At 47.6% G+C, this 23,046-nt stretch overlaps 1 protein-coding gene across 1 annotated transcript in view; it reads left to right on the top strand.

Moving 5' to 3' along the window:
* The first annotated feature begins 770 nt into the window (after nucleotides 1–770).
* org-1 (T-box transcription factor 1) overlaps nucleotides 771–23,046 on the top strand; it is a 62,099-nt gene continuing 39,823 nt past the window's right edge. The window contains 3 exon segments of the mRNA XM_077654265.1: nucleotides 771–1,136; nucleotides 11,657–11,895; nucleotides 11,897–11,982. Of these exon segments, the coding sequence (XP_077510391.1) occupies nucleotides 908–1,136; nucleotides 11,657–11,895; nucleotides 11,897–11,982 (554 nt within the window). The 5' untranslated portion in view covers nucleotides 771–907.

Here is a 23,046-nt window from a genome sequence, read left to right as displayed (position 1 = left end):
CCCCTCTCCTTTTCCGTCAGATTCCAGTCGTTGTAATGACGACATTAATGAGTAGGATTTATAATCAATATCGTTATCTCTCAAACGAAGCCCATAGTCACAACACGCTGCAAATTTTTAAAAAAGTCTAAAAAAGAAATCACAGAAAACGAAGACCATTCCAAAAATCGAACATTATTTTCCTGTTGTCATCGTACGGACAGATATGCAGGCGGCAGGGACTGCAGGCAACAGTCCAGGATTGATCGTTAGTGTCGGCCATGATTAGTGCAGGTGGTGCAAATAACAAAGCGGCTACAGGAGCGATGGAAATAACAAAGGCAAAACAAGTCACAGCATTTCTTACGACCAGTGCCCGGGCTCGCCCAGACGGCCACAGCGCGCCCCGTGCATCTTCACAACTGCCCAAAAAACATCCAAAATACTAAAACAAAAAAAAACTCACCCACTCACCCTCTCCGCACCCAAACCCCGAACCGAGCCGCGGAGGAGCACAGCAGAGGGGTGTGGGACCCTGGCATGTCTCCAGAGCGCCAAGCCCCTCCTCCGGGCCGGCTCGCACGCCGTGGTAGTTGCGTAGCACCGCAACCGCCCGCGCCGCCGCGCAATCCTCCCCGACGCAGTGAGGGCCAAGAAGGGTGCACTGCTCCATCGGCGTAAAAGCAACAGCAGCGAGAGCCGCAGCACCGCAGCCGCGACCGATGGTCTGCTCCGCGCTCTCCCAGCCGCCAGCACAGCCCGAAGGGTGGCACCCCCGAGCCGAGGGAGGCGTAGCCCTCCGTGGGAGCCACCCGCGGGGCCGACACCCCAGAGCCCGACCGCGGTCGTGCTCCCAGCGGGGGCGTGCCCGTGGGCGCGGCCGTGAGGGGGCCCCCCTGTCGACACCTCGGCGAGCAGGCGCCAGACAATGGAACTTGTCGACACGGGTCGGTCATCCTCGCAGCGTACGTTCAGCATCGCGGCCCTGATGGCGAATGAGCCGCCGGTCCAGGCTTACCTGCCGGGTTCCTCGGCGGCCGTCGAAGGGGATGCCAGAGGAAGTAGCGCGTATCAGGCCGCCGGCGACTGCTGCCTGGCGGCCGACTGGGCCAGCACGCCCAGCTATGTCGCCAGCACGCCGGTGAAAGACATGGAAGGTAAGCAGCAGCGGGCTTCGCCTCCCCGCCCCATCGGATGATGCTTCCCTCTTTTTTTCGCTGTATGTGTGTGCGTGTGGGGTTCGTAAGCTGGAGGATTGTGAGGACACGGCAGACTGTCGTCGCGGATGAGTGCCGCGTCGTCGCGGATCTTGGAGTCGGAGCGCGCGCTGGTTTGGGGTGAGCACGGGGCGCTAATTGCTGTGCCGGAGGACGGCCGCAGTTTCGGATAGCTTCGCTCTGTCGACTGCGGCGCGCATTGAGGAAACGATACGTAGACTGTTTGTTCAGCTTATTTTTTTTTATCATTGTCTAGATTCAGTGCGGTCTGTCGCAAGGTTAGCGCCTTTGATGGAGAAGGAGAAATGTTGCCACGAAAAATCAGTGCTGATCACTGACCAGAACTGCTGTCGATGGTTACAGAAAAGCGCATTCGTAGTGCACGTTCGCGCCTTTTCTGACGCGCGTGCGCCAAGAAAGGCAGACTTTTGTGTGCACAGGGATCTGCTGGTAGGTTGGTATTCTTCGTATAGATTCGAATTCGAAAGGCGCTGGTATGTTCGTGTTCTTGAATAGGTTACGTTTTAAAATTTTGTAAAATCTGCAAGTAATGCAATGATATCAGAACTGTTATGCTTATGGCTTTATATAATTTTACCCAGTAAAAACCTGACTTTTGCGTTATACACACTTTATGAGGGCTCAAGAAAGCGAGCGGCGATGTTGTTGGTAGCGTGGGCAGTTACAGTCGCTCAAAAACAAGATGTAAAATTTTCTCAGGAACGATATTTGCTTATATTAATTATTCCCTTTGTAGCAATTTCATAAATATGCCATTAGCTCTCGCTTCCCCTTCCGAGTGACGCATGTCTTCGACGACTAAAGTGACCCACCAAACGTCAACCATGTGCTGTGCCCTTTTACATGAGGCTGATCGTACGCTTAAGTTAAAAAACAAAAGGGAGAGAGAATCGGACTCTTAACAGCAAACGTATACGCTGTGTGCTTCGCACTATGGGACGAAGAAACTAATGAATGTCTTTCATAAGTTCAAAACAGCTGGTTTTGACTACGCGATAAAATGTGGCTTTTTAAGTACTTTTAAAGTCAATAGTTATATCGTAAATAACCTCAAAATGATGATGTTAATACGGTTGAGTGACCCTGGGACAGCTGTAGAAGGGATCCCCGGTGGCGGTTCATGGCCGGAAGAGGCTCAGGATTGCTTGGTTAACACAGTGCATCGAGGTAGACTAGATGGTCGCTTGTTCTCGAAGTGGTTAAAAATGGGAAGGTAGAAGCAGCTTTAGCTTATGCTCCTCTCTTTTAAGTGACATTTCTGTCACACACGAGTATAGCGTTTGCAAAATGTAACATCCTCGATTTTCAAGCGCATCTCCCAGTTGCATATTTCATCTTAGCCAAAAGCAATCGAGCGATACAGAACACTAAGCCGCGCCATATGGGTAATAATTCCGGCGAGGAGGAAATTGCGATGTTGTTGCTGGTCGTGATGACTAGGGTGGCAACTAAAGCTTGCTTTCCTAAAGGCATCCTTCCGGTGGCCATTCCTTTGCATTAGCACGAAAAAATAGCAATCAAAAGTTTCCCCGAGGTGGGGTAGAAGATTGGTGTTTTGGGGAAAGGAAATGGCGCAGCATCTGTCTCACATGTCGGCGGACACCTGAACCGCGCCGTAAGGGAAGGAATAAAGGAGGGAGTGAAAGAAAGGAAGAAAGAGGTGCCGTAGTGGAGGGCTCCGGAATAATTTCGACCTCCTGGGAATCTTTAACGTGCACTGACATCGCACAGCACACGGGCGCCTTAGCGTTTTTCCTCCGTAAAAACGCAGCCGCCGCGGTCGGGTTCGAACCCGGGTACTCCGGACCAGTAGCCGAGCGCCCTAACCACTGAGACACCGCGGCGGGTGGGCAGAAGATCAGTGTTTTGGAAACGACGAAAGTGTTCACGGTACTAAGAAAGCAGGGCGAGTGGACAATTTTGTGCATATATTTGTTCTAGTATGTTGTGCTGCTGCTGTAAAATAACATACATCAGACACAGAGCGCTGAGTGTGGCGTGAGACAAGTCGGATAAAGAGTGCGCGTCCTAGTGACAACGTTAGAATCGTGCTAAAGACGTGCACCACAAAGGAGATAACAAGTGTCGACACAGTTCACCGCATATCCTGCTGTAGGGCTCATTTCTTGGGCGAGGGTACAGTTTCCAAACCTATTTGAATGCAGCGAGCCACGTAACAGGCACGCAGTTTGGATTTAACAGCACAGTTACCGTATGAATTAAACTTGCCTGCGCGAGGAACAGCCGACGAATACAGATGTCGGGAGCCTATACTCGTGCAAGCCGACAGCCGCATTGCATCATGCATGAAAACACGCGGTTCACTTGGAGAATCCAGGATCAGTGTCCTCAGCCGTAGACGAAAGGCCTTCCAGAGTCTGGGTTGGTTCTGCCTGTAACTTTATCATCACCATCGTCATCATCACAACCACCACCAACCAGTTCATGTCCCAGGTAGCACCGAACATTAGAATAATGTCATAAAATTGTTGTGTGAGTTGTAGTAACGTTACATTTGGATTTGAAGGTTAGGCTAGCGCTAAAAATTAACAGTAACGTTATATATTGCATGATAAACATTAGTTTAACGGTAAAACTAAGGATTATGCCGATGCTGTGTTCGAAAAGTTATATTATTCATGAAATCATCTAATAAAAACATATTGCCAATATTTTCAACCATTATGTCTCAAAACTTTTCGCATTGTTTCTGCAGTAATATTGTTTTTTAGTCAGCACACCCTTGCAGCCAAACATCTGGATGCCTGAAATATATTGCATGCACAGCCCCAAAAATTTCTTTAGCAAAAACTTCGCATGTTACGCGTTCGCCGCTGTCACGAGCTTCAAGCCGTTAGAAGGCTAGTGTGTGAGTTGCATGTATTAGTTGCTGTGTACTTTAGTGCATGCCTCGTTTCAGTTTTGACTGAGGCTGGGACGGATCGCAAATTTAAGGTTAGTAAAATTTAATTGCTAAGCTCATCTGTAACTTCTCACAAACGTTAGCAGTAAAGGACTCTGGCAACAATGTATTAACATCGGAGCAAAACAAAAAAGTAACACTTTTGTAAAGTGCCAGTGTTGTCTGTGATACAGCCCTTTCCGAGAATACAGACACAAGGGGTTTGATTCTGGATCATGTAGGGTAGCTTGTTACGCATAGCCAGCACCTAATATCTCTTGAAGGTGATATAAACTACCTATCGTGCTCATCTCTCCTAAATTTAGAACTTCGACTTGTAAAAGCCCCTTACTTCGGCTTACAAAAGCGTGAGGATTGCGCAGCTGGAGGAATGCCGCAGTATGTGGGCCCCTTATCACACTGTATGGTCAAGCTCTCTACTACGAGGCGCCTGGCTCATATATATATATATATATATATATATATATATATATATATATATATATATATATATATATATATATATATATATATATATATAATTATAATTGGTTTTTGGGGAAAGGAAATGACGCAGTATCTGTCTCATATATCGGCGGACACCCGAACCGCGCCCGTAAGGGAAGGGATAAAGGAGGGAGTGAAAGAAGAAAGTAAGAGAGAGGTGCCGCAGGGGAGAGCTCCGGAATAATTTCGACCACCTGGGGATCTTTAACGTGCACTGACATCGCACAGCACACGGGCGCCTTAGCGTTTTTCCTCCATAAAAAACGCAGCCGCCGCGGTCGGGTTCGAACCCGGGAACTCCGGATCAGTAGTCGAGCGCCCTAACCACTGAGCCACCGCGGCGGGTTGGCTAATAACCACATGCTCAACTTTCCCCGCTGTGCGTGACCCACCCTGTACATCATAATCATTAGCCAGACTGACTACGCCCACTGCAGGGCAAAGGCCTCTCCATGTCTCTCCAATTAACCCTGTCCTGTGCCAGCTGCAGCCACCGTATCCCCGCAAACTTCTTGATCTCACCCGCCCACCTAACTTTCTGCCGCCCCCCTGCTACGCTTGCCTTCTCTAAAAGCAAGACAAAAGCTCCTCGCGCTGATATCTGATTAGCACTATTTTGAGCCTCGCGCTACCACCCTTTCTCAACTAATATTATCCTCTCTTCTCACATCTGGCTCTCAGTGCTGCCAATGTATACGTTTCCTTCATGTTGGCATCCACTCTGTTATGTTGACGAAAATGGCGTTTTCCTCTCCCCATTAGATGTCCCACACGATGCCCTTCTTGCTTCACCTATAGGATGCCATACAAGTCGATTTTTTACTCTAATACACGTTGCTCTATTTTTATCTCGCAGCTAATATTACCATTGCAATGCTCCTTTCCATCGCTGTCTGCGCTATCTATCTTATAAATCAGGTTTTTTGTTAGCCTCCCAATTTCGGCCCCAGGTGCAAACACTGACAGGACACATCTATTATAAAGGATTATTTTTTTGCAGCAAGAGCTCTTAACGGATAGTCCTCCCTGGAGGATGTTGGCGGTCTACACGCATACTTTCAACATACAACATACTGTCAACATAGATGTAATACCCCTTTAATGGGGCCTTTGAGGTTGTAATAAATAAATAAATACAGTAACGTGACCAGTGACTTGCACATGACCAGCGCCAGTTGCGTTTGTCATGATAGCTCAGGTGTCCACAAAGTCTGCAGGTCATAAGCATGAACAGGCAGCAGCCAGCAGCATGGCGACAGCTTTCGCCGGGTTTAACGCGTTGCGCAGTATAGCGTAAATACCTGGTATAGTTCTCTCTCTTTTTTTTTTTGGGGGGGGGGGGGGGGGGATGTCGACAAACTGCTGTTTCTGACTTGATAGCGCTCGCTGCCCAAACGGGCTCCACCACATTTTTATTCTCCTACTAATTTCTTTCTCACGGTCTGAATCTGATGTCATTACATCGCTTAGAGTTTCTTGATATCAGTTTATTAGCCTACAGTTGGCATTTGCTTGTTTAGACCCACAGGCATTCTTTGCTTTCGTTCTACGAGTTACTTAACAGGACAACGTAGTTACCAAATCGGATGTTGCCGAGATATACTTCAAGCGTAGATTTACCGGTGACTCCTGCAAGGGGCAGTTGATGGGGGCGGTTTTGTTTGAGCAATGCATTCCTTTAGACTTTTATCTTATGAAAAATAGGGTCTTTCATGATTTTGTCATTAAAACTTTTAGCTTAGAATTTTTGGATAATGCTGAAATCCGTCACTCATGTTCTTCGATAATTCGTATACATAATTTTTCCCAATTCAACCCTTTGAATACTTCTTTGCAGTCATGCAGTGAATAATAACAGCGGAAATATTTTGTCTCTGTGCACCATTCCTCATTAAATTTCTATCAGTCTTTGGACAATTAAAAGATTTTTTTTATTTTTTAGATACTTTAATCCTTTTTACACGTGATTCCGCCTTGCCCACATGCCGGGTGTTACAAGGCAGGCTTTAAGTTAATTTCAAAAATAGGATCTTTGAGGCAAAAATATGACTTTTGCGGCATGGCGTTTGCGGCAAGACAACTTAGATTACGGACACCAAAGCAAGAATTTTCAGCCACCTGCACGAACGCGTGTAAAATTAAAAAGACAACGACAGACAGAACGCTGTGTGAGAAAATGTATTCGCCTACGCACTTTCCGGGATGTTTTACCAACGAAAACGGTCGTCTCAAGAGTTGAGAAGGAAGCCACCGGAAAACCTTAACGTAGAAAGCAGTAAACTTTCAGTAATATCATATGGTAATATGCAACAAAGCTACAAACAGAACATGCTTCTTGTGACTGTTCGCACTATGTTGATCAGTTACCGTGTCAGAGGACAGGCCGCGGTGGATTATCTGAAAAATGCGAACTTCACTTTGCCCCGCCGCGGTGGCTCAGTGGTTAGGGTGCTCGACTACTGATCCGGAGTTCCCGGGTTCGAACCCGACCGCGGCGGCTGCGTTTTTATGGAGGCAAAACGCCAAGGCGCCCGTGTGCTGTGCGATGTCAGTGCACGTTAAAGATCCCCAGGTGGTCGAAATTATTCCGGAGCCCTCCACCACGGCACCTCTTCTTCCTTCCTTCTTTCACTCCCTCCCTTATCCCTTCCCTTACGGCGCGGTTCAGGTGTCCAACGATATATGAGACAGATACTGCGCCATTTCCTTTCCCCCCAAAAACCAATTATACACTATGGCGCCCGTGTGCTGTGCGATGTCAGTGCACGTTAAAGAACCCCAGGTGGTCAAAATCATTCCGGAGCCCTCCACTACGGCACCTCTTTCTTCCTTTCTTCTTTCATTCCCTCCTTTATCCCTTCCCTTACGGCGCGGTTCAGGTGTCCGCCGATATGTGAGATAGATACTGCACCATTTCCTGTCCTCAAAAATCAAATTTCACTGCACTGTCGTCGCGTTTGAGCAATTGTAAACGGCTCTTCAGTTTTTGAGCAGTCAGCACTGCACACTATACAACCCTGCTGCCCGTTTAGATGTTCCGGGCTGTTTCTTATTACCTACAGTGCCTTCGCCTGCACTCGATGGGAAACTTCGACTACCTCTTCTTTCGGAAACAGCAAGCTGGTGACGTTCTTTAAGAACAGTTGTCTTTTCAACAGTCAATAATGAAGTCCTGCAAACAAGTTTCATTAACTAGTATGCAAATAACCTCCTTTTTGCAAGAGCGTCAGTTTAATCTCTGGTGACATGAAAAATTCGAGCCAAGCTGACAGTTAGTCACTATGGAAATTATTTTCGACAACAAATTCTTATCACAAACTCTTAGTGCTGCCGCGGTGTCTCAGTGGTTATGGCGCTCGGCTGCTGATCCGAAAGACGCGGGTTCGACCCCGTTAGCGGTGGTCGCATTTCAATAGAAGCGAAATGCTAGAGGCCCGTGTACTGTACTATTTCAGTGCACGTTAAGAACCCCAGCTGGTCGAAATTTCCGGAGCCCTTCACTGGTGCGTCCCTCGTAGCCTAAGTCGCTTTGGGAAGTTAAACCCCATAAATCGTAAACGACCATATACAATGCCAACAAAATAATGACGTTTCGGGAGCGCTACGGCTCCCTTGTTCACAGGCTCATTCTGAACAAGGGAGCCGTAGCGCTCCCGAAACGTCATTATTTTGTTGACCTTGGTCAGTGACCAGTGAACCTCATCAAGCCATGATTCCTAACCAGACGGTATGCCGTCGAACCCTCGACTAAACCATATACAGTTAATTAAAAAGTGCGTCCATCTTGCGCATACCGTGCGATTTTCGGACCATTCAAAATTTCAGTAGTGATTTCGACCATTCTTATCATTTAATTTTTATTAGAGAGATTGCGAGTATTCTTACACTAACAAATTGGATCATATATAACAGGCTGCACTGCACACTTTTCATCAACATTAAGCTCACTAAATAATGACAGCAGGGATCTCTACTTTTTTCCATTAGAGGGATGCGCGGTGTTATCAGGCTCTACTGTGTATAGAATGACCGCGTAAGGGGCATGGTCAAGGTCACAAGCATACGCTCTAAACATGAAAGGAATAAAAAGGGACTAAGCTGAGGTAGACAGCCCAAGCCCTGGGGTGGATTTCCATCTCTAAAAATACGAAATACTTATGGCAACGGAAACAAATTCCCTCTTCAAAACATGCAAAGTTCTAGCGATTACGAAGATTTTAACCGAGTTTTAAATCTCCTCTATTTGCTAACCCCAGGATCTTCGGGGCCGCGTCTAAAAGCCTCCTCCAATTGCTCACTGCATCAAGTGCCTATGCTTTGCAGTGGGAATATACCTTCGTTGCCAGGAGTAAGCATTCCGTATGTTCAGTGATCGAAATCTACGGAGGAACTTGGACAGCATACCCCGGCCCTAAAAAGAAGTGCGCTAAAAATCAGCTCACTCGCATTTTACTTCAAATATAGGCTGCCATATAGAGTGCAGGAGCGAAGCTGCAGGAGTCAAGACTTCGTTGACTCGTTGAAGTCAACTAAGTCTTGACTCCAATTCATTCCTTTCGTTGGAGCAAATGAATTGGAGGCGAAAAATCTTTGGAAGAAGAAGGTGCCAGTGAAGACAGCTCAGGACAGGGAGAAGTGAGGGAATTCGTTAGAAACAACGGCGCCACATAGTCAGATGGAATATGCTGGAGGAAGAAGTCTGCCGTTCGCAGTCCAGTCCCGAACAAAGGCAACATTAGCACCACGTGAATCGGTTCGCTGAGAACAACTTTTTTTAAAAACAGACGACAACGTTAGAAAACTTTCGAATCGAACCACGTATACCACAGGTTTGACTCATGTGACAGCATATCTTGTGAATAACCACTCCAGCGTAACTGTCACGGTCCGCTAGCTGCGTCCGTCCGACTGAATTTTCTCTTACATTCTCGAAATCAGTGCAGACAAGAAGTGAGGTTAAGTTCACAACAAAGAGTAATTCCTCTATGTAATCGAACTAACCGCAGTAATAATAGCAGTACTATTAACGTTGTTTACGCCAAAGAGACAACGGCGAAAATTGTGGTTGAAAAGCGACGGTGAAAGCTGCTGATAAACAGGCAATCTGATGATGGCGATGGTGGTGGTGGTGATCCTCAACTGTCTGCAGCGTCATCTACTGGCCAGTGACATCACGATGCACATGTAGTAGTAAGGAAAGAAAACGAAGCACCTGGTCACTTCTTAAAACAGAGGCTTCTTAGAAATATGTCCCGAAAAAACAGTGGAAAAATTTCCCATTGCTTATTCAGGAAGAGAGAGTTGGCAGTATATTCTTTCTGATCATATAAACCCAAGAAGTTCAACCGGTGTTGCTTAATGTCACATGAATTTCAGCGTCATCTTTTGAGGAGGTCAGGAAGATCAGGAGGTCACGGTAATGTTCCCATGAAAATGGTTACATGGCTGACATGGCTCATTAATGTTACCATTCTGTTATACGTGACCCAATTAAATGGACCATGTGACCGATGACAGTGGGCCACGTGACCTTGAGAAGTGATGACGTCATTTCAAGAGCACGACCGTCACATCTATGGAGTGTCAATTAACAGCTAACGCTGCAAGAAGACAAGCAAAATTCAATATTATACTATATTACAATTGGGACTTGATCGTAATTCGCTTATTTACTGTATTGTTCTAGATTTCGACAAGGCGTTTGACAATCTTCCTCGTCATTTACTGCTACTAAAGATCAAGACATTAAATACTGATCCTAGAATACTAAAATGGATTGAATTCTTTGAAACTATAACCTCTCCCAGTATGTAATAGCCAATGACCGCGCATCACCATCTTGGTTTATAAAAACTAGTGTCCCTCAGGGCTCCTTGTTAGGTCCCTTACTGTTTCTAATCTATATAATTGGCCTTCCTGCGTGGTTTAATTTTTTTATTAAGCCATTTGCTGAAGACTGCGTCCTTTGTCGTAAAAAAAAAAAAAACTAAGCCGTGTGAAAGCCTTTCTTTGCAGTCCAACCTCGGTAATATTTCTAACTGATGCAGCACATGGATAATGAGTCTTAATATTAACAAATGTAAGCACCTGACTATATCAATCCGTTCAATTTCTGCCGGAATAGCTAACTGAAAAATTAATGACAGTACTCTGGAGCATGTTAATTCAGATAAGTATCTGGGGCTTCACATACATGGTAACTTCTCTTGGAATACCAACTTTAACTGCTTCATAAACAGTTCAAACCGAAATCTTGGCTACCTCTAGTGTTTTTTCTCAATCTCCATTAGCAGCTGGAACTAATACTATGTCAGTCCCTTCTACATCCAAAGCTGGAATACGCCTAAGCAATTTGTGACTCAGTTTAACATACCCTTATTAATTTCATTTAAGCCATTCAAAACAAATTTGCTTGCTTTGTAGACCAATTACTCCTGTGCAACCAGTGTTTCCTCTCATTAAATCTAGCCTTAATCTACCCGCTTCACAAACACACAAAAAAATAACGTTTATGTCCCTTTCAAAAAATTCTTTCATAATCCGTACGTGAAACTCGAACATTTAGCTCCGCCCTCATACCCATCATATCGTATAGATCACTGCCATAAAGTTTAATTCCATGCTTTCGAACCAATCTACTTCACGATTTCCTTTCATCAAAGACTACTGCAGAGTGGAAGCGCCTTCCCCCATCTAACACATCCATCGAAGAAACCTTATTATTTAAGACCAGCTAGTGAGTAACCTTTTTTCGTAAATTTTTATCATTTTCTTGTTCGTAAATGTGCGCCGCGTTTCGAAAGTCTTACGAGTTGTTTTCTTTCTGTTCTTTTGTCTATTACCTTTGTTATTTCTTGCACTTTGTTTTGATTTGTTCCATTGGTACATATGAAACCCCCCCCCCCCCCCCCCCCCCCGGTGCCCTGAGGATAATGTAATAAAGAAATGGATACTAACTGATTGCAGCGTCGCTTCTTTTTTCCCTCTCTATCTCTTCCCCGTATTCTGCAACCTCGGGGGTGCGCAAAAGCCTGTCTCTTGACAAGCATCAAGGACCGGCCGAGCTTGGCCGAGGCGTACCGGAGCTCGACCGAGTTCCAGGAAAGCGGCGGCGGCGGCTGCAAGGCGCCCGACGGTCGCGCAGGGTCCCCGTGCCTGGAGGGCGCCTCATCGGGCTCTTCCTCGGCTGCGGCCACGCCGGAGGAGAGCTCTTCGGCGGGCGGCTGCTGCCCCGACGAGGAGCACAAACCTCTGCACCCGAAGCTGGTGGGGAGTGAGCGCCTCGCTGGAGATGAAAGCACTCTGGGACGAGTTCAACGCGCTCGGCACAGAGATGATCGTCACCAAGGCCGGAAGGTGAGTCGTCCCACTCGGGGCATTAGACAAACTTCTTCAAACTTCACCAAATGTCATCAATGATTGAGTGTTCATGGCGGTCGGCTGCTGAGCACGAGGTCGCGGGTTTGAGTCTTTGCCATGAAAGCCGTACATAAATCTGGGTGGACATGCAAAAGACGCCCGTATGCTGCGCGATGTCAGTGCACGTCAAAGAACCCCAACTGGTGAACCTAATCCGCAGCTCGCCTATACGGCACCTCTTTTTTCTTTGACTCCCTTTCACTTCCTTGATCTTCCCCATGACATGGTTGAGGTGTCCATCGAGAAGCGAGACCAATTTCTGCGGCTCTCCTCCTCTCCTAGAAAAATTCACTGTATATCTCATCTTCGAGAGCAGAAGTAAGCATGAAATGCACTTCGGGAAATCATAGTTCATTCTAAGACGGCTCATAGACGGGTGCACTAGTGTCTCGAGGAGACTTCATCAGCCACTTTTCTTAGCTGGACAGCGCGCTCAGCTAATATAATAATAATAATAATAATAATAATAATAATAATAATAATAATAATAATAATAATAATAATAATAATTGGTTTTGGGGGGAAAGGAAATGGCGCAGTATCTGTCTCATATATCGTTGGACACCTGAACCGCGCCGTAAGGGAAGGGATAAAGGAGGGAGTGAAAGAAGAAAGGAAGAAAGAGGTGCCGTAGTGGAGGGCTCCGGAATAATTTCGACCACCTGGGGATCTTTAACGTGCACTGACATCGCACAGCACACGGGCGCCTTAGCGTTTTTCCTCCATGGAAACGCGGCCGCCGCGGTCGGGTTCTAACCCGGGAACTCCGGATCAGTAGTCGAGCGCCCTAACCACTGAGCCACCGCGCCGGGCCGCGCTCAGCTACCTTCTTCGCCCTTTGTGCGTGGCGGGCGACCCGCACGACCGCTCCTGCAACGTGCCGAAGAAGAGGCGCCGCCAGCACGTGTTCACAGCACGCTGGGACGTTCGCCTCAGGCCCGTTTCACATGCATGCGATTTTCGCCTGCGACACTGCGAATTCTGTCAGTATGCGACTGGGGAGGGGCGTCTGTCTAGTCGCAGACGGCTTGCGATCTAGTTCCGTCCGGTTGGAATTCAGTCGCAGCGTCGGTGTGTTCGCTCTGCGACTGACCATTGGGGAGCGCCGAGACGGCGTGCGACGTGCGGTCACGTGGGTACTGCTACCGCGGTGGAAGCAAAAGTGTTTATTCTAATCAGAACATGCGGAATAATGCCTTGCATCTAAAAATACGCTGGTCATAAAATCATCAACACATTCTGTGTGATGTTTCTGTCGCGTTTAATAATGGGTTCCCTATGCAAACATAAAGGAACCTTGCCTATTCCTCTGACCGAACTCGTTGTGTCGGTGTCGCATGTGAAAGCAGTGACCGAAAATCGCACTGCGGCCCTCACCGACTACACCGGATATTTTCGGTCCAGTCGCAGCATGTGAAACGGGCCTCAGCCGGACGCCGCCTCCGCCGCCGCTCCGTCGGTCGGCGCGTCGACGCTACTGAAAGGAGTGTGCTCGCGATCATGTAGCACTCGGTCTGCGCCTGTGGTCTGTAGTACAGTAACTGTGTGACTCTAGTCAGCGTATGCTGGCGCCACGTAGCCAGCGCTGGTCACAGGAGGAGGAGGAGATGACTTTAATGGAACAGGAGAGGTCTGCCTGGTTGTCGGCCTGGCATGCTACTCCAGACTGGTCACAGGGGTCGCTGTGTATTTAAACACCGCTACATTCAGCCACTTCTCTTTTCGTACTGGCCAGTGCGGTCAACGTCTCTCGCTGCATTCATAAGGACCTTCTCGTTGCTTGAAGCGCCCTAACAATTAATTGCCCTTCAGCTGCGCCCCGCATCGGTGGCGCCTTAAACCTCCACAAAACCAACTTATTCCTTAGTAGCATTCGCAAACTTACGCGGCTTACTTCGAGAATACAGTGCGCATCTTTATTTTTAAATTACTAATTGATGCAATTTCTGCCTAAATCCTATAAACGTGCTAAAGCACGTTAGTCAGCTTGAGCTGCGATGGAGGTTAAGCAGATCTGATCTGTTCGTCCCGCTGATGGAAGTTGATGAACACGACGATGTGCAATGCACGGTACAAGAGTGTGCTGCAGTTTAGTTTAAAACGAGGCGTGCTCCGCGTGCGATAGCCCTGTGCTCTCGCGCAGTGGCCAGAGAAACTGAACTGTTCGTGCCGCCGCAGGTTCGAATCCCTGTCGCGGATATTTATTTGATTTATTTGTTTCACTTGGCACAAACCCACAAACATCGCAAGATCTTGCGTGGTGTTCACACATCGGAACAATGCTTTCGCGCTAAAACGCGGCGCAGAACGAACGAAAGATGATGATATCCAAAGCACAGAGCGAGAGGCTGCCAGTTGAAATTGTTGTGCGAGAAAGGGATCCGTACGCCTTTAGGCGGTGCCACTTCGAAAAAAAAACGGCTCAATTGTTAGAGGCTAACAAATTCGCTGGCAAGCTAACCAAAGCCTTTAGTTGTTGTTTCTGTTTCTTTCTTGTTTCCTTTTGCATCGATAGCTGCACGAGAATAAGTATTCTGAGGGGAAGACACCTCCGGCGTCGACGTAGTGGTTTGTCGTGACGGAAACACTGTCTTTGACCAAGTGAAAAAGCAAGACTGTTGTCGAAGTGGGGTGAAGAGTGGGTTGCTCTTAACAAGCCGCTTCGCGTGGACACGTGATCTGGGTGCGCGTGTGGTCTGTATAGGCCTACCACTTAGTGCTCTTTATAAGTGGGGCTGGGCGCAGGGGAGGATTTGTGGGTCACTCTTGGAGGGGGTGCTCCTATTTGAGCCGTGCATTTCTAGGACTGTTTATTTCTAAATAGGGTTTAGCATGGTTTTCCTGTGTAAACTTTCTCGCTTAGAAAGGTGGGGGGGGGGGGGGGGGGGGGTCAGCTCCTCCGCACCCCCTTTAAATCCGTCCCTGGTCGGGCGCGGCAGGGGCTACTTTAACTAAATCGTACCCAAATATTGAAGGCAACAATTCTGAGAGTATTGTCGATGTATGTTTCCTTTTACTAAGTTAACAAATGGAAGAAGCACTTGCCGTGCTGCTATCGCTTTGCTGCAAGGATAATTTCGCCTGTGAACGGGGTGAGACTGATCAGTTTGAGAGAACACTTAAGGAATCTGAGCAATTCTTGGCGGCGAAGTATATACATGTGCTACATTAGGACACGCAGGTGGTAAAATTCCACTGTTGTCATTGCTGGTACGTATTTCACTTTTATGTAACTTCCTGGCTGATCAGTGTCCTGTTGTTTTTAAAAGTGGCGTTTTTGTTATCCATGAACGATAATGGACCATTACAGCTTCGGGTTCCTCTTTTTTGCGTCCAGTGACGTCAGAATAAGTGGTAACTGTGCCTGACACTGACCAGTAATCGGTACCTAGAAAAGGTGCTTCTCTGAGGCCTAGCTTTTGCCGGCACTGCTCTCAGAAGCTACAGGTCTACGCGGTGAGGAATATCCTCCTCTCCCTCCTACTTTAAAGCTGCTGCAACACTTCCGTCCAAACGAGGGTCTGTCGACACCCTTGAAGGCACCTTTTGCTACAGGCGATCATCTATTGTTGAACTCTCTGCTTGTATCAACAGCGCAAGGCAGTCATGCCTGCGAGTATAGAACGGCGCACGCCGAGCTGTGACTTGTAGTGCTCTGAAATAACCTATACCGTGGCAATTCCCTCACATAGCGCCAGTGAGCTTGTCTGTTGCTCGAAACATCTATAAAACTCTGGTACCCGGCTAAATGTGCAAGGCCACATACCCGTAGATTGTCGTACAGTCCATTAGAAAGAGCGGTCGGAAATAGTCTGTAGACTTTCACACAATAGTCCACTGATTCTGTGTGGACTTCTTGAAGAAATTTCGCGACGCAGCTCTGCTTCTGTTGTTCTAGCCCCCGGGACAGTTAATGTCTCCGCACCCCATCTCTCGAGCAAAGTTTACTGCGTCTTTTCCGCCGTCCCCAGCCCAGCTTTGCGTAAAGCCTGGCGCCGGCCGTGGCCGTATGAAACAAAGGCGTGACGAGGTAGCCGAAGCATCTTTCTTTTTTTTTTTGCTTGTTCCTGGCGTACTTAAAAACAGGCGACCTCCGAATAAAACAAAGAGCCTGTCAGGACCGAAAATATACAGCGGAAAGCTCCTCGAAACTATTGAAAGCACGAGTGTGCTCTCTCTCTCTCTCTCTCTCTCTCTCTCTCTCTCTCTCTCTCCTCTCTCTCTCTCTCTCTCTCTCTCTCTCTCTCTCTCTCTCTCTCTCTCTCTCTCTCTCTCTCTCTCTCTCTCCGACAGCACGTGGAAGCTTGCTCGGGAAACGTCACGGCTCCGGCCGGGGAGCCAGCCACTTTTCGGAGTCAATGTCACAAGCCCGCGAAGGGAGCAGCAGCGTATAGGGCATGCTCGACGCGCACCGACACAGGTCGTAAAGATTTGGGTCCTCCCTGTTTTTAGCGAAGAATTTGTCAGCACTCCAGTAGTGCGAAGTATTTGCGGACCTATAGCTCGACGCACCGAGACGCTGTTGTTAGCTCTTCTCTCACTTCTCGTCCTTCTGCACTTTCACCCTTGCGAGCCAAGCAGGCCTGAAGAGCGTCTTGATCCGCGCTCCGTACCGGCACTTCGTAGCAGAGGACAGACAATCAGTGGTCGGAAGCTGACTAATAGTGAATGATGCGGCATAAAGTTCACTGACCCCTTTCGTTCTAGGTGCTCCCGGGTACATGATCCAGACACTTCGGCCATTCTGGAGTGCCAATTATTAGCTGCTTCTCATCAACTTTGAGTTGACTAAACCCCTCTATAGCACGCTGGATTTCAGCGAAAGGGAAACATACTTAGCCTGTGCCGACAGGAAGTCCAGTCAGTAGATGAAATGAGGAAATCAGCGAAAACAGAGTGGCCACGGCCAAAAGAGAGCATCGGTAAATGCATTTAAATAGAAAAGTTATAAAGCGCACTTAGGACAACAGACAAGAGAGACCAAACCACACAAGCGCTTACTCGCAACTGCGCGTTTATTCGAGAAACACACAAAAGGAAGAACAATCACAAACAAAACAAAAGCCATCGCGCAGGCGTGACAGGAAAAGTGCTCATACAGGTGCGTCAAGATAACAAAACTCTCTTTCATGCAAAACCACCATAGGGTCGGCAACACACGTGTGCTGATTCTTACGGATGTGATAGGCCTCTGAAATCTCTCTGGTTAGCTGATTAGGGTGTCGGAACAAGATTTTAGTTTGGTCAAGCAAAGGCTTGCAGCCGCTGCATTTTGAACAGTGCTTAGCGAGATTAGATGAAGGCGACTTATTCAATGACAAAAAATGCTCTTGCAAGCGCACATTGAGGCAGCGGCCCGTTTGACCGATATAGGTCCGGCCACAAGAAAAGGGAATGTGATACACCACTCATTTTGAACATCTGACATAGCGGTTCTTGTGATTCACAGTGCAGCACCGCTTTCGTTTATCACATACACCGCTGCTAGAGCACGCAGCAACCTTCGCACAAACACTACTAACTTTCTGAGGGTCAGAGAAGAGAACATTAACACCATATCTGTTACCCACGTTTTTTAGTTGATGAGAAAACCGATGAACATAAGGTATGACTGCAATATTTTTCTTTTTCTCCTCAGAACCCTTCAAAAGTGACCTATTGAACTCTTTTCCTTTTTTCAGCACCTTGCTAGAAGCTAGAAACAGCACGTCCTCTGGAAATCCAGCCAATCTTAGTCTGTTCACTTGCTCGCAGAAACTTTCCTTCATTTCGTGGGGGCACGACTTGAGCAAAGACGATCCTAGGCAGGAGACAGCAATGCCGCACTTCACAATTTTTGAGTGATTTGATTGATAATTTAAGAGTGGTTTATCAGACCTCGGAGAATACCTCCAGCACACATGATCCTGCACGAAATGAAGTTTTGTGTCAAGGAACTGCAGGCAATCGTTTGTAGGAGTTTCAAAGGTGAACTGTAATCCACGCCCATATTCTTTAAAAATCTTAATAATGTCCACCGCCCTCCTTGTAAATTCATGTCGGTCAACAAACACCAGATAATCATCGACATACCTGAAAATCTTTTTTGCAAGGCCACTCTGATTCTTTTCAATATAAGAGTCAACTCGAGACAGGAAGATATCACTGAATCACTGTGAATCACAAGAACCGCTATGTCAGATGTTCAAAAGGAGTGGTGTATCACATTCCCTTTTCTTGTGGCCGGACCTATATCGGCCAAACGGGCCGCTGCCTTAATGTGCGCTTGCAAGAGCATTTTTTGTCATTGAATAAGTCGCCTTCATCTAATCTCGCTAAGCACTGTTCAAAATGCAGCGGCTGCAAGCCTTTGCTTGACCAAACTAAAATCTTGTTCCGACACCCTAATCAGCTAACCAGAAAGATTTCAGAGGCCTATCACATCCGTAAGAATCAGCACACGTGTGTTGCCGACCCTATGGTGGTTTTGCATGAAAGAGAGTTTTGTTATCTTGACGCACCTGTATGAGCACTTTTCCTGTCACGCCTGCGCGATGGCTTTTGTTTTGTTTGTGATTGTTCTTCCTTTTGTGTGTTTCTCGAATACACGCGCAGTTGCGAGTAAGCGCTTGTGTGGTTTGGTCTCTCTTGTCTGTTGTCCTAAGTGCGCTTTATAATTTTTGAAAATGAAAAACCAACTAGCTCAGATGTCAATTCTGCTAAATAGAAAAGGTCATTGTCCCGGAAAGGACGTGACCTGCCCGATGAGGATGACAACGACAGCGATCACGGCGATGGTGATGACGATGAATTTCTGTGTGACTTGCCGAATTCAATGTAATGAGGGAGTAATCATTCACTGACATCCACCCAAGCGCAGTCATACGGCTACAAACGAAAGCTATACAGCTTCCAGAGAAACGTCGTAGTTAAAGGAAGTCTTTTTTTTTTCTTTAACTACGAAGTTTCTGTGGAACCTGCTTAGCTTTCCTTTGAACCATATGGCTGAGCTTGGGTGGACGCCAATGAGTAACTACTTCCTCATTACAAATCTACTCCACCTTGGGGGATTCCTCTAAATATGTGACTAACAAATTTAATGTCACTTATAATGGGTTACGCTTCCTGTAATTCCCTTCACGTTGCTTCCACTGCAAACAAAAAGCCTGATGCAGTTCGCGAATGTTCGAAGTTACAGTGGGATTAGGGTCATGTGAGAAGGCAGGAATGAGCAAATCATGTGTTTCGTATAGTGTTGCACATGCTGGTGCCGCTTTCAGTGCCGCAAGGTAGTGTGGGTTAACGGGGAAAGAAACTGAGCGAGGATTTAGGTGCTCCGAGAAACTGGTTGACGTTCTTAGTACGCTTGCGAAATATTAAAAAAAAATATTAGCCACAATCTTGCAGTTCTACATAGCGACATTGTGTCATTGGCATAGGGGCACGTTGTAGCATAATGCAGCTTAGTATGGTCGCGCCAGATGGTCGCGGTGCACCATACCGGTGACGAGATCTGTTGCAGTATGTTGACAACACCGGTATTATCATTACTGTTAAGCTTGTTTCAGTACATTTCAGGGAATTCGGTAATAATCAAACTGTTGCCGAAAAAGGACTGTGAGAGCCTTGAGTTCACTCAACAGCAAGTGCTCACGGTTGTACGCAGAGAAATGAATGCGCAAGCTGCCTCCGACTTTTTCTTAACTCCTGAATATGAACCGCTGCCATATGAACCGCTGCGCAGCTCGAAGCTTGACAAATTCAACCTGGAAGATCTACAAATTTTCACATTACGCTTGAGCGCTGAAGAGAGGGAAAGAGACAGAGAGAGGTAAACTTAAAAACATGCTGATGGATTATGAATGGTCGTGGATCTCGCGTATCGTACACGTCCGGTAACTCCCGGAAAAAAAAAGAAAAAAAAACTGCAAATGGTCTAGTTTCGGTGCGTTCTGCCGGGACAGGAGTAATTAAGCGACACTGATTTTTTTTTTTTAGTGCTTGCCACGCAGCGGCTTCACTTCGGTACAACCAAGGAGGCTCGCACGGCCAGGGCGCATTAGTGCATAGCTGGATGAGCGCACAGGTTCACACAAACATGGGCGCGTGCACTAACACACACACACACACACACGCACGCACGCACGCACAAGAACGTCGAAGCTCGGACTGCAACTCTGGGTAAGTTCGACATAGTTACAGCGTGGTTTTGCAGAGAAAGCGGAAGGGAGAGGGGGGGGGGGGGGGGGGGGTCGCCTGCGCGTGTACGCACAGCTTCCCTTGTGGCGACGTTCCTCGGCTTCCTCTTCGACCGGCCCCGCACAAAAGCTGCTCTACGGGGGTGCTTCCTGCCTGAGAAAAGCCAGAACAGAGCCATAAATTAAAAGGGGCCCCCTGCGCACTACCCACCCCTCCACCATCACTGGTGTAGTGACGTCGTCGTTTCCCTGCGGCTATGCTGCTGCGAGCCACGGTTCGGCCGGCGTGCTTCTTGCGTTGCGCGCCTCTTCTAGGGGAGAAGATGAGGAGGAGGAGGAGGGGGTGCAGCCTAAGCAGAGTAGGCGCACCACGACGCGGTGAGAACGACGTTCCTTAGGAGAACTCCGCGGAACCTGCGAGAAGACAGCGACGGGGCCCCCGGCGCGGTAGTTTTGCGAGTGTGATGCCGAGACGACGCACTCCTCTGGAGCAGACGTATCGGGGCTCCCGGTGTAAAAACGTGGACCGGTCATTTTGGGCCGCCTTGTGTGTTGCTCTGAGTACGTGGACTGAAGATGTGTCCTGTCAGCGGGCTTTTACGAAACCCTCGCCCGTCCCGTCTCTGTCATAAAACACAAAGGGTTGTGACGGGGTTGGTGGGTAGTTTCAGGGCGCGCTAGGTTGTATTTGTTTTTGTTATTTCCTCTTGTTTCTCGTTTTCTTTTCTACTTTTAGCGTTGGACGATGGTTTTAGGTTATTGCTGGTCCTCATTTGTGCCCACTCGTATACGCACAAAAAATGTGCACCCTGCGTTTTTCTTTTTTTTTTGTGGCTACCACAATATGAAGCACTTTGGCTCCATGCCCTCTCAGGGTTTTACAGGGAAGTCCATGAGAAAGAAACACAGAAAGCAGAGTAAGAAATTCTGGTAAGAAATACGATGGAACTAGAGCAAGAATTGAAATGCAGCTAAGTCTGCAGTGGTGAACCAGCTCAGTGAAGGGGCAGCAAGTCATGGCTTCATGCTGACGGGGAGAGGGGGACAGTTTTCTGTACGCAGTATGCGAAAAAGTTGTGATTGAAAAAATCAGGAAGTACACTACTGCGAAATGTAGTGTCTCAAGGTAACCATGTGGGCTAGTTGGTGTATTCCAGACATAACTTCACCAGCGAGAGTACGAGACACCAGAAGAAGAACACAGGACAACGCTGTCCTGTCTAGCGTTGTCCTGTGTTCTTCTCCTGGTGTCTCGTACTTTCTCTGGTGAAGTTATGCATGTAGTGTCACACTTTCCCACTGCTTTGTTGTCCTTTATTCCTTTATTGTCCCGTTGAACGTGCGACGTCACTGACATAGTCCAACCCGTTAAAACAAAGGTACCTACGCTGTTGTGCAATCGCGTTGAATCCGGACTGCAATGTGCAATTATAACGTAATGGGAAGATGTCAGTCGTAGCCCTTCCTTTCGAATGCCTAAACGGGCACCTAACTCAAAACTCAGCGGGTAGATCTATTCTTCGGTTCAATGCAGCAGGGCCACAAAGTTTATACTCCAAAGGCACTTATCGTCTGACCGTTGTGTTGCTTTAGGAGTGCATTTTCGTGTCTGGGAAAACTCAACGCTAACGCGGCCAGCTACACTCAAGTGGTCGTCTCGTCTTTATGATTGTTTTTTGTTTTTTGTCATATACCTTTCCCACTCCTTTGCGTTTGACTTTTAGCTGCTTGGAGCTTTTTTTTTTATCAATGTTTCCTGGGGATACTACAGGATGGCGGCGCTAAACTGGGCGCAAATTAGTTGGTCGTGTGCTCCGGTCCTCTGAACGCACTCGCGTCTCCTAAAAAGCCATATTCGCATTGCCAGAGCAGCAGTGTGGTAAAAAGAAAAAGAAAGACGCCCATGTTTAAAATGTGTTAGTTCACCGAAATATTTGTGCCGAAATATTAGCGCCAGGAACACGCCCGTATACACCGAAACACGGGTGTGTGTGTATATATACCGTCCAAGAAGCGATTTACTCTTTTCTATATCCGACCTGCACCGGAGAAACCGCGCGGAATTGTTTAACTCACAAAAGTGCTTCACAGCTCGCAAATCCCTCCAGACGAACTTCAGGTTGCGATGCGACGCCGTGAGTGTTCGCACCAGACGATATATACGAATGTGCTAATGGGTGTCCGTCCGCTCCAGCTGTGCGCATCGCACACACTACCGTCGCGTGACGCGGCTTCGCGGAGGGCCCAGGTTCGGGCTGAACGCGCGCCCGGCCTGGCCAGAAGCGCCGCGGCCTCTCGGTACACAGTTTACGCGCGCGGGCGCACACGTCGGCGCAACTGCCTGGCCATGTTTACGACTCTCTCTCTCTCTCTCTCTCTCTTCTGGCCGCTGTCCGCGCCGCGTGACTCGTATTCGCTAGTTACTCTCCTGCACCGACGAAGGGCAGAGCGAAGGGAAAAGGCTTGGTGTTCCGATAGCAGAATTGCATTCAATTGCTTGCTCGAGATATTCCCCTAGCAATAAATAACTTTTTAACTGTTACTGTTAGGCTCCTTAATTATTGAGAGGCGTGTAGCTCACCGTAGTAGTAGCCATATCAGCTTTTAGAATTTTGAAAGCGCGGTTATTCTCGCGCTGTGGCTCAACAAAATTTGCTACATCGCACCAAAATGCATGCGCTTTCGAGAAGCTGGCAGGCAAAGCAACATCACCAGTGCTCGTACACTCGTAGAATGGCCAAAATTTGTTGGGCCACAGCGTCGAGAGTAACCGCGCTTTCGAAATTCTAAAAACTGAAATGGATATTACTTACGGTGTGCTACA

The sequence above is a fragment of the Amblyomma americanum genome, chromosome 2 (genome assembly GCF_052857255.1).
Source record: "Amblyomma americanum isolate KBUSLIRL-KWMA chromosome 2, ASM5285725v1, whole genome shotgun sequence".
Taxonomy (NCBI): domain Eukaryota; kingdom Metazoa; phylum Arthropoda; class Arachnida; order Ixodida; family Ixodidae; genus Amblyomma; species Amblyomma americanum.
The sequence above is the reverse complement of the archived record's forward strand: the minus strand, read 5'-3'. Positions and strand labels throughout refer to the sequence as shown.